This window comes from Solenopsis invicta, chromosome 9 (assembly GCF_016802725.1).
Source record: "Solenopsis invicta isolate M01_SB chromosome 9, UNIL_Sinv_3.0, whole genome shotgun sequence".
In the NCBI taxonomy this organism is placed as follows: Eukaryota; Metazoa; Arthropoda; class Insecta; order Hymenoptera; family Formicidae; genus Solenopsis; species Solenopsis invicta.
In genome coordinates, this window is record NC_052672.1 from 5,703,589 (window position 1) to 5,720,997 (window position 17,409).

A 17,409-nucleotide genomic window follows, 5' to 3' on the forward strand; every position below is an offset into this window, starting at 1 on the left:
GCTTAAAATAGTGATAGTAAACTTCTGAGGGAAGGTGAATGCGAAATTAAATGTGACAATAAATGGGAAAAGCATCGATTAATTTGACGAGGAATACAGATTTTACATGGACATATATTTATAACTTGTTTACAATATCTTTACAAAAACTATCGTACATTCTTATTATTGATAATATAATAAATTTTCCATGTTCGACGATACATTAAGAGAATCATACTCTGGTTGACGTGTTTGATACATTTTATTTGGTAAATCAAAAATTGTATGAAAAAATGGCAAATTAAAATGTACTGTCCTGAGACGATAAGAGAGAGATTGATTGTGAATTGATCATGTCCTTGTGCAGAGTGTGCAATTTACGGAACATCTATGTCCTTGTGCAAAGCCCACTGCTTGTGCATGGCATTTACTTCCATGTTTCTTAATGACGAGTCGACTAAGATGTCCTTATTTACATTTTCGCATCTAGACAAATCTTTGGAGAATCACTTGAGCTCGTCAAATCTCGGTGGCGAATAGCTGTGTTTTGTATTCCTGCATTAGACTGGATTGGAACATCCTTTCTAACCTTACTGACTTTTAAACTTTATAGATTAGAAGAGTGTTTCTACTTTTAGTGTTTCTGAACAATGCGCTTTAAAATAACAGTCGAGTTATCGTAGAAATATTTCGATACGAAAATATTGTTTAAAAAACCATATTAACAAAATTCCATGTTATTGTTTTACTCCGCATAATTCAAAGTGTGTATAGCTGAACATAAAGTTAAATGACAAAGAAGCACTCGAATGTACATTTATTCGAGTGATAATACGGTCAAGTATAAAAACAATGACGACGTATGAGGAATGAAGTGCATATATATGTTGGAAAAGTTTAAAAGTTCTGAAAAGTAAAAGTACTTTATAACTATTTTTATTGTGTATTGGCACGTTAGCGCTATTAAAAACAGCGGGCTATTAATTGTATAATTCCATAAAAAATTATTTGACTTCGTTATTTAATAACGGGGATAATGGCGGTAACCATAATGTTTACAGCAGCCGTAGTACTCTCTTTTTTTCATTTTACTTTAAAAGTGTACACTCATTTCATCAGCAAATTTAGGAACAGAAGACAAACCGACAGATTGCTTTACTTTCGACGTATTGGTGATTTCTTCAACGTCATCTTTTGTCCACTCATTTTGGTATAAACTAAATTTTACTAGAGCAGGATGTCGCTTTCAGGCAATGATCTTTTCGAACTTTTGTTGCAATCTTTCTGTTTGTTTCCTTTCCTTATTCAATTCATTGTATTGCTAGTTAGGATCATCTTTTCCGGATTAACCAAATCCCTGGAATGGTCCATCTGTTTTCCTATTTAAATTGTTACTCTCTCTTTTATATCGTTACCCTCTTTCCGATCTCTTAAATTCTCAATATGGCTTAGTTATCGACTCTTTTTAAAACATAAGTCGCGTAAATGAAACAAAAATATAGCGTAGTTGATCGCGTTTTTCCTGACTATATAAGTAAACAATGACATTACGTTGCAGATTAATTTTTTTTTATATCTTGCAATCGTTTGCGAATAGTTTGATACACATTTTTTTTCATAACAAAAATAATGAAAATTAATAAACCTTCAAGACACTCTAAGACTAAACTGAGGTAAAAAAACACCTTCACGTGATGATCGAAACCTAAAGATTTGGCGAGGAAGTACTCTACTGTCTCGAATATCCATTGCATTCCCATAACGATGAACAGTTTGACGAACATGATAAATCTATTGAAAAATAATATAAATACAATTGATTAAAAAATAATATGAACACAATCCGTCTATAAAATAAAATTGGAAATATTAACAAAACGATACGTTAAGATATCACTCATAAGTACAGATAAAACAGTTATAAAATTAGATAAATATTGTTCTATTATTACAATGTATTTAAGATTCCTTAGACATTTGCTATAATACCAAAATAATTGTGTATAAAGCGTTCCTCATTTATTGGAAATTAATAGCAATAGTTATTTATTTGTATGTACGGAGTAAACATCGATTGACAGTAACAAAATATTAATATTACAATAAATATAATATTAATAATATTTATGCTTGTTTATGCAAAGTCATAGTAAAGAAAATCAGCGCCTAAGACGAGCAATTTATAAAGTAAATATCACTTTTATTCTTATTTTTATTTACTTTACAAGAACTGAACAGTTTTCGATTCACCGAATCTTTATCAATCGCAGCTAATTTGTCATATCATTTCATGTCGTTACAGTAGATTTTTAATCCGTTATTTTATTGTACTAATGCCTTGTTCATTTCCTGAAGCTATAGGCTGTACAGTATAGAGTAAGGTTGCCGATACCGCACCGGCTTCTACTAAATTGTGCCTACAAATTCAATCATAGTACTTGTACATTCTTTGTGGGATTATGTGGGAACTACATGACATTATCATTATTCTTCATTCATCTCAATATGTTAAGAATAATAGAAATTTTGATGTTAATATGTATAGCAAAATCGTAAATTGGCTGCTATTTTTCAACACATTTCATAGCTTAAATGCAAAAGAGGTAAAATAAATAACCTGAATTTTTATAATTTGCAATAATCACAATATTATTAAAATTAGATTAACAAAGTTCAAATAACTTTATGTTCTTATTTGTAAATCAAATGAATAAAGTTTTACAAAATACTTTAGTTTCCTAAATCGCACCATGTCTTAATTTCCTAATATAAGACTCAAGACCGTGAAATTGTCAATACAATGGAAATAAAGGCAGCGAATACGAACCTTGTATACGCCGCATTACTTTCCGTTAGTTTTCTAAATCATACTATTGCTTTGATCGTGGTTATACATATACATATAAACTTAAATATAATAATCATGCAGAACGTACATTGTAACAATATTGCCGTAATGTAGCAATGTTATTGCAATATAAATGAAAAGTTATCGAAATGATGACATGTATGGAAATTACATTTATCTTTACGGTATTTATCTCCAATATTAATAAAATTATGCTTATTTAACGTATTTTTGTTCGAGAATAATGAATCTAGTAGAAAAAGTGTCGCTTTAACCCATGAAGAGTAATATTAACGTGTGACGCAATTTAAGAGGTTGCCTAAATAGCATTATTTAAAGGCTTCTTAAAAATTGTCATTTAAGAATTTATGACAATACATAAAATTCTACAAAAAATAAGTATGAAAAGAGAACTGCTATACTTTATTATGACGTAAGAAAATTAAAAATATTCCTCTAAATTTCTGAGTTATAAGACTTTATATTAAAAGTGGTGCAATTTTAGCAACCTTATCCTATTATTATTACAATACAATTATGGGATTAACTTAACCGATGTGGTATCATACTTAGGAAAGGTATAGTGTAATAAGAACAGTGGTTTTGGGTCCCGTATGTAATCAATCGTTATATAGAGCAAAATATTCACACAGATAGAAGAAAATTGTTTGCTAAGTTTCGTTTCAAAAGACTCCCACTATTTCGAGATATCGCAAGAAATGTTTTTTTTCTTTTAATACCTTTTTTCTCCGCTAAACTTAAATAAATCTTAACAAAAAAAAATTCGAAATTATAAAGAATATCCTCAAAATAACTCTCCTTATTACGATATACCTTTGTTAATTAATTATTAATTTTTTCCTATTAAATTTGTCATGTTGCCATGTCCATCTCTTTTTGATAATGACATCTGTCATAGTGATATGATTTTCATTAAAATGCTGTAATTATTTATCGAATAGTGAAGTTATTGTAAATTTACTCGAAATTATAATTTAAAATAGAATATTCCTGGATCTTTTTTAAAGATATGGTCAATTATATTCATCGTTATTCCTGCAATTCTTAAAAAATGATGTAAAAGTGAAAATAATTTAATTGTCATATAACTTGCTCATCTTAGGCCTTAATTCATTTTATGTATGTTAATGTTATAATTTTACATTTAACAATATTAATGTATCAACATAAATGACGATTACAGCTATACCAGCTAAAAACATATCTTCATGTTCAATAATTTTTTAGATTAATTTGCAAGATTTTTAAGACACGTCGTATACTCGCCAGATTAAAAACATCTTATTAAGCAGAACCCAAAATATCTTTAAAATTAAATATCATTAATTAATTTAATAATTTCAATATTTACCAACATTTTTACTATCCCTTCTCTCTCATTCCAAAAAACGTAGAAATTTATTGCAAAAAATATTACCTCGACCAAAATTTGTACTTGGATTCTTCAGCATCCCGTCCATCGAATGTCTTAGGCCTATTTCCATCAACACAGATTAACTCTAATCTCAGTTTAAATTAAGCTCTTTATTTTTCTTGAGTTTTAAGGATTGGAAAAAGCTAAAGAGTAAATTAAACTAAAATCACAGTTGATCTATATTAATGGAAATGGGGTCGTGTAAAATGAGCGTCAATTTTTAGCTAATATATACTAATATATAAATAATATCTTAATGTGCCTTAATATGATCCTAATATGATGTATCATCACATTTAAGTAACGAGAATGAGAATATAAAATTATTTCACTCTCAACAAGTATACGTGATATAAAATGTTGTATCGTATTGTTATAGTTATATAGTTGAGTGTAAAATTATAACATTGAAAGTTAATGTTTATTGGCATACATAAATAACTATCGTGATTAACTTTCTCTGACTGCAGAACTCTTAATAAAAAAACTGAAGTTTAGAAATTAGAAGTTTAGTTTACGTTTTCTATGATGAATAATCAGTTAGCTAATTATGCTTTGTAAAAGTAACCATTACTTATATCTGGTTACCTAGTAAATATTATTTTGCAATTAATAAAACCAAAGAAATGATTTTATTAAGTGCGAAATGATATTTAGTATGTAGCTAGGGCTAAGTAATTGTTATTTTTACACAGTATAGTTATCTAACTGATTATTTATATAATAATAAAAATCAATAGTATAAACTAATTTTTGGAACATACACTATTTTATTGTCATTTTTCTTGTGTTTTAGTTTTAAGTAGAAACGATTCTTGCATTTTTGCGTAGGTTGCAGAATTTAAATATAGGATGAAAATGATAAAATCAACACAATAGGTCCTAAAATACGCGTTTAAAATTTACTTTAACTACAAATTTTTTAAACTTTGTTTTTTAGTTTACATTTACTTCCAAAAATGAAAAGAAAATCGATGTTTTAAGACGCAAAAGCACTCACCTGTTCTTAATGGAATCAAATTGTTTGCTTCTGGGATCGGTATTTATATTTTTTATATCCGCTTTTACTGTATTGTAATATTTCGCCGTGAGAATGAAAAATAGCACGTTGGATATTGTTACAATCGTCTGCGGTCCATAAGCGAAAATTAAATCGCTGTAGTTATTCCAATTGTATCTATCTTTTGATTAAAATCATAATAAAATTTAATTAATCTTTTTCAAAATTATTACGCTGTACATAGAAAATTGTAACATGAAAATGAAAATATTGTTCTTCTGGAGAAGGAAGTGTAGCAGGACAAGGTTGCGAATTTTGGGTCCCGTGAACGTGCCCAATGAATCGTTATACGGAGAAAATTATCTACTCAGATAAAAGAAAATTTTGTGCCAAGTTTCATTTCAAAAGAGCTACACAATTTTGAGATATTTGTGATTTTTCATCAGCATTTTCTTTCTCTGTTAAATCTAAATTAAACCTTACAAAAAAATTCATAATTATAAAGGGTACCGTGTTCACATAAGTTTAAATTTTGTTGTCGTTCTTTGCTGTAAATTCTTATCTCGAGAAATGGTTTCTATATGACTTGTTTTTTTCAATCGCTTAGTCAAATTAGTTAAATATGTTGATGATACATAATATCATCTCAGCCTCAGTAGCCGAGTTGGCTAAGACACCCGTACGTAGGGAGGAGAGGGTTAATATTTGATGCTAGTGAGCAACGTGTATTATTAAATTAATTTTAATTGAATAAATGTGTAGGGGTGTACGGGTACCCGAAACTTGCGCTATCCGAAATCGAGCCGTAACTTTCGGACACTACATCGAAAAAAATTTCCGAACCCGACCCGAACCCGAAATCTCGGGTACCCGCACACCCCTATAAATGTGATATTATTATTGACTCTTGTTCGATTACAGCTGCATTATGACCAAAAGTAACGGCGCGTGTTTGTGTTGAATCTGATAAAGTATATAAAATCACACGATTAAATACGGAAGCACCAAGATCCAGCTATGACCGTGAAGGCGTTCTTATTTAGATTTGTATAAAAATGTTTATATAAATCCGTTAATTAATTTATATTTGATTGTTCTTGTTTATTGCACGATGGCGATGTCTTTGGTTGTATTAGTAACAGTATGAACGAACATTATAAACCGCAGTACTTCAAAAATTAAAATAAGATAAAACTGTTCATTCTTAACTAGTTCTATGTCTTGAAATTATTATTTGTAATTATCGTTTAGAATTTTATCTAGCAAATTAAAATAAATATTATTTAAAATTTAATTATTATTTTTTGAAATTTTATCCAGGAAATTAAAATAAAATAAATAAATAAAAAAACTATGTGTTAAAATTTATCGTCAAACGTTAAAACAATATGATAAGATTGACATTAAAATTATAAAAAAATTAAAATTGAGATTAAAATAGAGACACAAAGAATTATGTATGCATTTTAACGAAAATTCTATAAATTTAGATAGCACTGAGGATGACCCATTTCAATTTAATTTTCCATCATTTAGAATATTCTTGAATTAGAGTTTTCTTGCGTCTAAAAACTTTAGAGATATCATTACAGATGCCTTAACGTACACTGAGCCATATTATACCCTTGTTTTCTATATTTAATTTTATATGTCATCTGAAAAATTTAATTACAGAAACGGAACAAATATTTGAAATATTTATAGTTGAAAACTATAACGTTTAATATTTTCAACTTCTATTAAAAATAATTTTCCAAAATATTCTAGGATATATTGTTAAATATAATAAATGTAATTATCACGTTTCTATTTAAAATTATTTGCTGTATATAAAACACATTAATTAATATTTCTTATAGTTAAATACATTTATAATTATATTTTATATTGAGGAGCAATGATATAGGACAGGCAATACAGTTACTCGAAATGGTTTTTAATTACTGCATTGTGGTACGATGATGGACAGAAAATTTTACGTGTTTTCTTCTCGCGATATGATAAAGTTTGAATACTACATAAATTTTCTGACTGTAATTCATCTGGTATTAATTCTCAACTCTATCTAATTACTATATCTATCTATTTGCCGCGTAAATTATTGTATCAAGGAGTTTCGAAGAAATATTCAACACTGCGCAGACGAGTCAGCTTTCGTTACAAGAAGTCGGTAATATTTCCAAGAACTCTGTTTTAGTATTATCTAATAGCGATTTTGGCTGGGGCGCACCGGTGTAGCACCTTATCGGTGGCACACAAACTGGCTTCGACTATTTTCTCGGGTCCACTTTGTGTACACCCAATATGCACTTATGAGGTATATTGAGTCCAGACGAACACGCGGCACCATTAAGGGACTGAATTATTTAACTAGCCAAACACCAAAGTTGCACCGACACCTAAAATGTGCCCCAGCCGAAATCGCTATAACTTACGTTATATCGTCTTTCGGAAAATTATTATCGATTAATAACTCACATGATAACGTACATCCGATATTGCCAATATCGGGTGCCAGATATTCTGGCAGGAAATCCGTGTTATCGGCAACGATAATAAAGATTGAAAACAGTAAAGGGATGCCCCACCCATGTAAACAGTACAACAGCAACCGTTTCGTATTTTTGCGGTCCTTTATATTCATATTCTCACGTACAGATCTGTGGAGAAGATAAATTAACATTAACTTATTAGATCCTATTAAGTCAGCATTGTGTCTATGTAAATGCTGAAATGTTGCTTTTAATCACAGCATGCGTTATTATTAGATTTGTAGCAATCGAATTCGCATTTCTTGACAAGTTGATGCCTTTATGATACAACAATTTGCCATCAATTTGTCGACAATTTAGATTGAAGTCTGAAATCTCCATCATTGATACTGATTCAAAATGCATATGTGTCTTTATATAGCCATCTTTTTATCGGATTATGTGTATAAGAATAAGAAATGTTGCGATCGAGACTTGATGAAATGTTGCGTGCGATACAAATATGTGGTCAATTTGTATAAAAGTGACACTATTATAAAGATGAAATTGCAATCGAAGAAGATCAGGAAAGATTTCAAACATTAATTGGAAAAAATACATTTATGTTGGAATAAATTTAAGATATTTATTTTTAAGTAAATACCACTTGGGTTAGGAATAGGAAGATTTTTCAATGAGAATAAAGAAATAGAATCACTTATGTTTTGTATAGTAATTAAAGAGAGTACCACATGGATCAGGACAGGAAATTTTTTGAATGAAGATATAAAGATAGCACCACTTGAATTTCGTAAATAGAATAAAGATTTATGGGATACTCTCACACACTAGGCGCCTTTTTTTAACTTTTTTTTTGAATAGGTAATTTTGTACTGATATTACGCGTTTTGTAGTGTATGACTTACCCGAATGTTCGCCATATGTCGAAGCACAAGACATTAAGCCAGAAAAATATCGCATGAAAAAAAAAAAACCCGATGTAAGCTAGAAAAACATTTCACGTTTTTTTAACGTTATTCGTATACGAATATTTCCTAAGACGTTTGTATACAAACCTAAAACTTTGCACGATGTTTTTTGTAGCTTATGTCCAACATTGACGTACCAATTGCTGATGAACGTGCAGGTGGTAGTCAGCAAGATACTGCTCACATAACATATAACCGTTTTTCCATGAATATTTTGCAGATTCGGTAAGTACGCGTACACTAGCAACGTCATCAACAGAAATATACATTTGACGACCAATATGGCGAACCACCAGTCAGCGCTAAACAAAAAATGAATTTTAAGTTTCATAATTTGTAGGATATACAAATCCGACATATTTATCTAATGCTCGAAAATTGATCTGACATTATTTTCATCAATTTTTATTAATAATGCTTCTTCTTATTCCGCGTATATACATATATAACTAAAATATTTGCAGCTTTTAAATACTCGAATACTTTTTAATTATGTGCTGCTCGACATGTTACTACAGGTTTTGATTATTTGATATCGTACAATTAAAACAAACTAATAATATGTCGAATTCAATCAAACTTAAACAACTTTGCAATAGAAGAGATAAGAGTCTGAATGCATAGTAATACACTAGCATTGTTAATAAAATGCTAATTTAATGCATTGAATTTTAATTAATTACTAGGAAATCAATACAAGTTCACTTTTCCGGAACAAATTTACGATATAACAAGGTATTGGCGAATCTCGTGTTAATACAATCTTTCTATTCGGTCATGCATGTTTACAAATATAAAAATGAGTAAAAATAGTAATAGAATAGTAGCTGGAAATGTATACGAACGATTGTCATATATATATATATATATATATAGTTTTCGTATAATACATTTTATAGTAGAAGATTATAATATAGTTGGAGACTGTAATAGAAATAATATACTTTTTATAAGTCTCAGTCTTCAGGTATTTGGGACAGACCAACAGTTCAAAACGAGAAGAGTTGTAGTCGGAATAGTTATGATAGACTTCGAAGCAGTGCATGTCGTTTGTATCATAATTATTGATAAAAACATGTCCATTTGACGTCAGTAACACATGTTTCTCCCAATCATTTGAATCGTAACGGTATAATAAGTCACACTGTGGCTCCTGAATCAAAATCCCGTGGCCTAAAAAATAAATAGAAGTAAATTAATTCCGTTTCTCTCTGTGGATAGAATTAACGTTGACAATTGTCAACTATAATCAATTAGTAATGACAGATAAACAATGTAATAAAGATAAAAATATAAATTTTTATTAGAAAGTAATAGAAGTGTTTAAATACCATTAGATGTAGGGTTACAATATTGGGGGATTTTACTCTAAATTTAGATTTTGTTATTATCAAGTGAAACTATTAGACAGAACACAAAATAATTTTTGTAAGAAGAAAATGTAAGTATCTCTACTATTTGCATTTTCCCAGAAATTCTCCCGTAATGTAATAAAAATTTGAGGAAATTATTCAGTTTGGTAACTCTGATTAGTAATACTTTTGTTCGTGTCGAAAGTGAACGAATTGGTTTGATCTACGGCGTTCACAAAAGCATTGTAAAATTTTCCCACTTCATTGGTAACATTGAGCAAGTTAGTGCAACTATCTTTATAAGTATATGTATCTTCTGGACAGCACTTTCTGATACAAGCGTTCGTGTCGCAGAATTGCGGATCCCTACAGATACGGACTACCAAGCTTCGTTTAACTGCAAAATCCGGCGTCATCTCGAGACAAGCGTTATCCTCAGTAACTGGTTCCTCTTTGACATTATTTTTCAACACTGGTATCATCACCTGTTAAGTTATTTGAATCATTTACATAATGTTGTTTTAATACTTATCGACATATCTAGAAGGTTTCTATTTCAGAAGATGTAAAAGCTTTTATAAATTATCCTACATAGCAATATGTCTATTATACTACTGGTATATTGCATGCAATCATAACATTTACTGATATCAGAATTAAGATTATGGCAACTAAGTTCGCATTTGTTGCTAAATTGATACCTTCATTACATGACAACTTTAAGTAACAATTGGCATTTTTAAAACCATCATCATCAAAATTTCTGCTATTCGAAAGATGCCACAAACATTTGTAAGATTACACTGTACTACCCACGCGAGATAATATGACGCTGTTTTCTAACTGGCAATATATATATTTAATTCTCAATTGAAACTAAATCATGTTATGTATATAAGATTTAAAGACAAGATAGGCTTGTGTACGGTTTTAACTAGTCTCAGCAGGAATTGTGGTTGAAAATATATTTTTCGATTTTGAAGAATATATCTGAGTCTTTTGAACAGTGTCGTCACTTTCAAACACAAATCTTAGGTTGAATTAAAATAAATAATATCACAGAATTAATAAGTTAAGAATCCAATCTTTATTACTAATGTTAGCATCTTTTAAGAACTCCTATCTCAGGAAGAGTGAAAAATGTACATAATATACATTGGCACCACTAAACATGTAATTAGCTTTTGATTACATGATCTTCTCCCCTTAAATACATACGTTAAAAAAAGCAAATATTCAAATACGAAGCTTCTTTTTTTTCAAGATTTTATAAGAAAAATGGTCAAAAATTTCCCTTACTCGCATATTAAAGTTCGTCAAATGAATGCCACTTTGTTGTACGGCAGTAATCAAAGCAAATGGATATGCCACTAAACATTGTAAGATAGAACATTAATATGTCTATAATGTAAACAATTTTAGTTATAAATACTGGCTAAAATTAATAATTTATATATTACTAAAATACTTATGGTGATTTCATATTCAATGTGGTTACAAAATACTTATGTATAAGCAACAAGTTTTAATATTTTAGTCAGTTACAAGTATTTATTTTTGTCTCTTTGGTAAGATAATTTTTTGGACATATAGTAAAAATATAGAAACAATATTGCTAAAAACATTTGTGTCAAAATATTAATAGAGGCTATTGTATAATTCGCAAATCATATTTGTTTCAATATACATTCTGTTCATACATAAAAGTGAAAAAACAAAACTTTATAATCAATACTATACAATAAATTCTTGCGTAAAACTGAAATTTTGTTTTCCTTAATTACTCATTGTTAACAAAACTAAAAAAATAAACAAAAAATTCGACCTATAATGTACAATACAAATTAAATAAACTAAGCCTTCTACGGTCGTATCTTGATCATTGTGCTATTTTTGTTTATGTGAATTTATATACATATTCAAACTGTGCGCTGATATTAAACTTTTATACAGTTTTTTCGGGGGCGAATAGATAGATCCAAGTACGCATCAATTATTATTAAATTAAATTAAATTAAATAAATTACGTGATATTATTCTTTCTTATTTAGCTTAGGACTTTGTTATGGCTGAAAAGTAATTAGCGCACCGTTTCGCTAAGTTTGAATGTGTTTATAAATTCACATAAACAAAAATGCCAAGATCTAGCTACGACTGTAGAAGGTTTGGATTATTTAATTTGTAAAAAAATTAAATTTTTAGAATACTTAAAATAATAATTAATACGCAATTGCTACGAAAATTATCTTACAATTAGAAGTTCTAATTTCTGGCTTACCATATATGTATTGTTCCGTAGAAAGATATCGTTTTCGTTAATTTCATAGTTAACAATCGGTCCTTTACACTTAGGTGGACCTTGGGTGAGTATCACTGAACTTTCTGCGTCAGTCGATTTATTGAACAAAAATGCTCCAAGACTCTGTGATTCGTTTAATCGGGTCACACATGTCTTTGCGCCGCTGTCGAATATTGTATCGCCAAAGCAGCATTTTCTGGTGTGTAAGAGTTGCGGAAAGGATGTATCATTTGCTTTCACTTGTTGGTCCTTGTTTGATCGACAGTAACGAATTATTATTATGGGTTTTTTTTCCTCTGACTTGTAAAAATATTCAAGGCAACCTGACACCTACAAACAATTTGTTAAGTTGATAAACAGGAGTCACTCGCTTATAACATCATTTAATTGTTGTTAAATAACATTTAACTTTAGTTATATGATTAGAATGGTATGCGAAGTGTGGATATTATTATTTGTCTTTCAAATGATATAAATAGATACATACATTAGCGAATCATAAAAACATTTCTTGTCTTTCCTAGATTTCTCTTTATACTTCTTTATTATTCTCTTTATACTTTTTATAAAACTTGATTTCTTTCTTGTCAATCATGACATTGCGACCTTAAAGTTAAAGATAAACAAGATCAATTTAATTTCAATTTACCTCCAAGACAGTGTCAGATTCAAAATCGTCGAGTACCGTTGTCACAAGATCCTCAGGTTCGTTGCACTGAGGAATTCTTTGGAACTCTCGGGTAATGTTCCAATAGTGAGAATACACGTCTATCGCGAATAACGGTAATGATTCACAGTTGGTGAAACTGTTTACATAGATCTGTCCCGGTGGGCAACATTTCGTCAGTTGCCACTCGGATGATGCTTTTATCAAGGATAATAGCAGGCCGAGCAAAGCAAACCTTATCATAGACATAGTTGTGTAAAACTGTAATTATTCGTTTATTTAATACAAAGTATATATCTCTGTATTATTATCGCTTTTCTGAAGTCAACGTCACGTTCTTAATTGATACTTCCAGATTATTATTTTGATTAATTTGCAGTCACATTTCAAAGCTGCTGCTTTTTGTACTTTAAACCTGTTTTTTCTACGTACACTTCATTTTAATAAAAATATAATTCACTTATCTACAAATAATACATGCAGCGTTTTTCACTCTTCTTCAAAAAGAACTTCTTCAGACTTTCCTGCTGAATTATTATTTTAAGTCGTATTTAAACCAATTTCTTTAATTGCTTAAGTTTTAAACCGTCATTTCACATCGATTTGTAAGTTTTATGCACAACAATATTGCTTTCCTGCACTTAATTTTATTTCTGTGCGTTTCGATTCTTCTTTCGTTTACTACTCCGGGCAGAAATAGTTGCTATCTGTTTAATAATAACTTGAATTATTATGTTTTTATTGAAATCATTCTGAGCATAAATTTAAGTTTGTACCATTTTAAATTAGGTTATACAATACTTGATATAAAATTATTATTTTGTAATAGGTGATTATTAAAATTTTAAACCAAGATCAATATTTATCTTCAATATTTCTTTTTCTTTTCTAAGCAAAGATATTATATTCTTATATATTTATAAATAAGAACGTTTCTATTAATTAAATTTTTATTTATATCTTTCTATCTAACTGTATTACTTATGTTGTTTATCAACAAAAATTGAGATAAACAATTATTTAACGTATTGCAATGAAAGTAACGGAATAAATAATTAACTTACTTGTTTGAAAAATTGTGATCCTCACTCAGTTCTCTCTTTATTTATCAATTTTCTTGTCTTCTTGAAGTGATGTTACGTTGCAGCGAGTTATCTGTGTATTCAGTCGAATACTCGTTTCCTTTGTATGTGTCTCTGTAATTAATCAACGACTTGTCCCATTAATTTTATAATATTGCCCAGTCTGAGGATACGTTGCTTTTAATGAAATTATTCTTTGACATTCGTCGACATTATTTACACATGTTTCTCGATGTGACACAACCGAATAGATTAGCGCAAAAAAGCGAATTGAGAGTTCTCTTTGGAGTGTATTTGGAGAGATGTTATTAGCGTTGTTTGCATTAGTCTTTTTTTGTTAACATCTAATGAATGATAAAGATAGAAAACACAAATAGCGCTAATAGTGGTATCTTCGAACGCACTTTTTATTTCAACGCCTGAGCATAACATCAGCTGATGTTGTGCTGAAAATCTGTCCCTCCCCTCCTCATCTATTTTGCAGATTTAAAACAAGAATAGAATTATATAATTATAAGCTATTTATAACCTTTTAAATGCTGCAAAATTTTTATCTCGTGAATTGAAATTTAATTTTTTTTAGCAGGAAGTTGAATGAATATTTATTCAATCCCTTCCGTAAATAAAAAGTAAAGAAATTGATAAAATTTTAGGACAAAATTAAAAATTATTTAATAGCACATAAGTCCATATAATTTCAATTTTTAAATCCATTTTTTCATTTGTGAACAAATTTTCAATTGATAATTAATATTCAAAAATAAAAAATACACTAATTTGCAAAAATTTATTATTTAATGTTTATTTATGATTCTATGTATATATTGTTTTTTTTAAAGCTGCAATTGTTTTGCAGGAATACTACTCTATACTTTTTTCATGTTTACCCTGTATGTCTAAAAGAGAACTATATTTAAAATATAAGCAGTGACAACATCAAGAGTACAGCACGCGAGGGAGGGATTGTATCACAGTCAGAAAAACCCAATGGAAATCAGTAGATCGATTTTGAGTCATTAAACATAATTAATAATACAGAGTAAAGTTAATCGTTTGTCTGGAAGGCTAGTTTTAATACTGAATTTGACAGAAAAAAATTTTAATAGGTTCAATTAATTTTAATTTATTTTTTAATTTTAATATTCTATTTCACTTTGGTATATTAGAAAGTTGAACTGAGTAAAGTTACGGTTGAAAACTATCGCATTATACGATGTATCCTTTAACAGAAACGTAAAACGCGAGTTACTAGTGGCGAAGCTCACGATAGTTAGTGAGGAATAAAATATTACGTTGGTTAGTAAGTGTTAAGATGAAAATGCTAACTTTTAAAAATTAACGCAGGTTTCAACGTATTTTATACGTATAAAAATGTTTAATTTGATCTTACATCGTCTTTTCTTATCTTTTTGAGTGACTTAACAGTATTGGGCTCAGAGAATTAAATTAAATATATGAAATAGTACCAATAAAGAGCCAATACTAGTTGGTCTATATACATTTAATTTAATTTGTTTTACATATTTAAAGTTTCATTTTTGTAATTTTTTCGGAAACAACTACACGAATAAGAAAATATTACCGATATACTGTTGAAGAACTGCTGTACATCAGTAACTTGTTCGTATTCTTGTAATTTTATATATAGTATATATATATATATATATATATATATATATATATATATATATATATATGTGTGTGTGTGTGTGTGTTGTGTGTGTGTGTGTGTGTGAGTGCGCGCGCGTGTGTGTGTATAAGAAAAGAGACATCAGAACGATGTTTTCTCATGAAAGAGACATTACATTGAATAAACGTTGAATATACGTTTAGGCCTTTTAATAAATACATTAATACCTGTTATGAGGATGGATTAAGATCCACGCTGTGGTTTTGCGTCATTAACAGTTTATTTTATCCCTTTCGAATTGTTACTATATGATTATAAATGTTTATGATTTTCACTTGAACGACACTGGTACTCGGTAACCGGGATCGATCTAACCTTGGTGTGTAGTCACCCTGAGTCGCGAGGTATATTGAGAAGACTCGGACACTATCATGGTTTCGGACGGAATGAGTGAAGGAAATCTTCCGCCAACCTTATTTATATTCACGGGTTTTCCGAGTTCTGTCTAGATTGGTCTCCATTCCAAAATCTTTGCCTCTATTGGACAACGTGGATCGCCAAATCCCAAGCGTCGCAAAATTATTGCCGAGACATCGAGACGGACGGTTGTAACGAGCTCAAGAGGAGACACCAATATTTTTTTAATAAGTTGTTTATAATTTGTTTTTGACGATTGCAACATCGACACCGCGATGTCCGAGACTTTCTCTTCTTTTTTTGTCCATGCACTTGATCATCTACCGTGCCGTCCGAATGCGCGTGTTTGCATCCGCTTGTGAATGTGTGTATTATGTATGTTGTGCACGACGTATCGCAAGTGTAGATCGTACGCAACAGTATCTATTTATACATTATGAAAACGTGTTTAGTCTGAACAGTTTGTTAACATTCATTAAACGTGATCTTCTTGAGAAACGACTTTTTATGCTTTATTTTAAAATAGAAAATACTAAAGAATCCAATCTTATTAAATATGCGAGAGACAGCCTTGGATAAAATCATTCTAAACGAGAAATCTTATAACGATGTTCAGAAATCGGTGATTGTTTATGTGATATGATGTCGTGACTGTGTTTTGATTATAATACTGTAGTCGATGCGTATAAAATCTGATTTCGTGATATAAAGGATCTTATGGTGCACATAAAGTTTTAAGTACTAATCGTTACCTCGTATGCGATATTACCATTTAGAAATGAAACAGTTAAAATGTCTTGTGAATTATTGCTATAGAAATGTTTTTAAAACTTTGCGATATAATATTCAACGGAAATGTTTCTGAAATTTATCGCAAGCAATAAATTTTCTAATTGGTTTTATAAAAATTGCGCAAATTTGGTTTAGGTAAGTCAACCAAGTAGAAAATATACAAGCAAAAAATTTGTCTATTTTTCTTATTGCTTTCGTCGACTATCCGAGCAAAAATTTTTTAATTACATCCGTATGCTAACAATATGTTTATGTAGTAGAAGTATCTACAAACATGTTCAGCAATAAATTTATTGTGTGACATTCTTGCATAACAGGTTTATACGTACTTCTACTACATAAACTTAGCACGGCGCAAATAAATTTAGAAAATTTTTTTATTTATTTTCTTTTATATGTATATATGTATAAATAAATAATGCATTATTTTATTAAGTATTTCAGA

General features: G+C 29.5%; 1 protein-coding gene across 9 annotated transcripts in view; it reads right to left on the reverse strand.

Moving 5' to 3' along the window:
* The window catches only part of LOC105204218 (G-protein coupled receptor Mth), a 46,884-nt gene extending 29,912 nt beyond the window's left edge, over positions 1-16,972 (reverse strand). Inside the window, exons 1-11 of one of the 9 annotated variants that reach the window (XM_039453755.1) lie at positions 15,983-16,970; positions 14,108-14,239; positions 13,026-13,750; positions 12,356-12,706; positions 10,265-10,562; positions 9,670-9,898; positions 8,813-9,027; positions 8,663-8,741; positions 7,744-7,925; positions 5,266-5,446; positions 690-1,773 (exon numbers count right to left, since the gene is read on the reverse strand). In XM_039453755.1, the coding sequence (XP_039309689.1) occupies positions 1,542-1,773; positions 5,266-5,446; positions 7,744-7,925; positions 8,663-8,741; positions 8,813-9,027; positions 9,670-9,898; positions 10,265-10,562; positions 12,356-12,706; positions 13,026-13,292 (2,034 nt within the window). In that variant the 5' untranslated portion in view covers positions 13,293-13,750; positions 14,108-14,239; positions 15,983-16,970 and the 3' untranslated portion in view covers positions 690-1,541. Of the gene's footprint in view, positions 1-689; positions 1,774-5,265; positions 5,447-7,743; positions 7,926-8,662; positions 8,742-8,812; positions 9,028-9,669; positions 9,899-10,264; positions 10,563-12,355; positions 12,707-13,025; positions 13,751-14,107; positions 14,240-15,982 lie in introns of those variants that run through there. The other 8 variants (XM_039453756.1, XM_039453761.1, XM_039453760.1 and 5 more) reach the window with 8 other exon arrangements.
* Between the last annotated feature and the right edge of the window lie 437 nt (positions 16,973-17,409).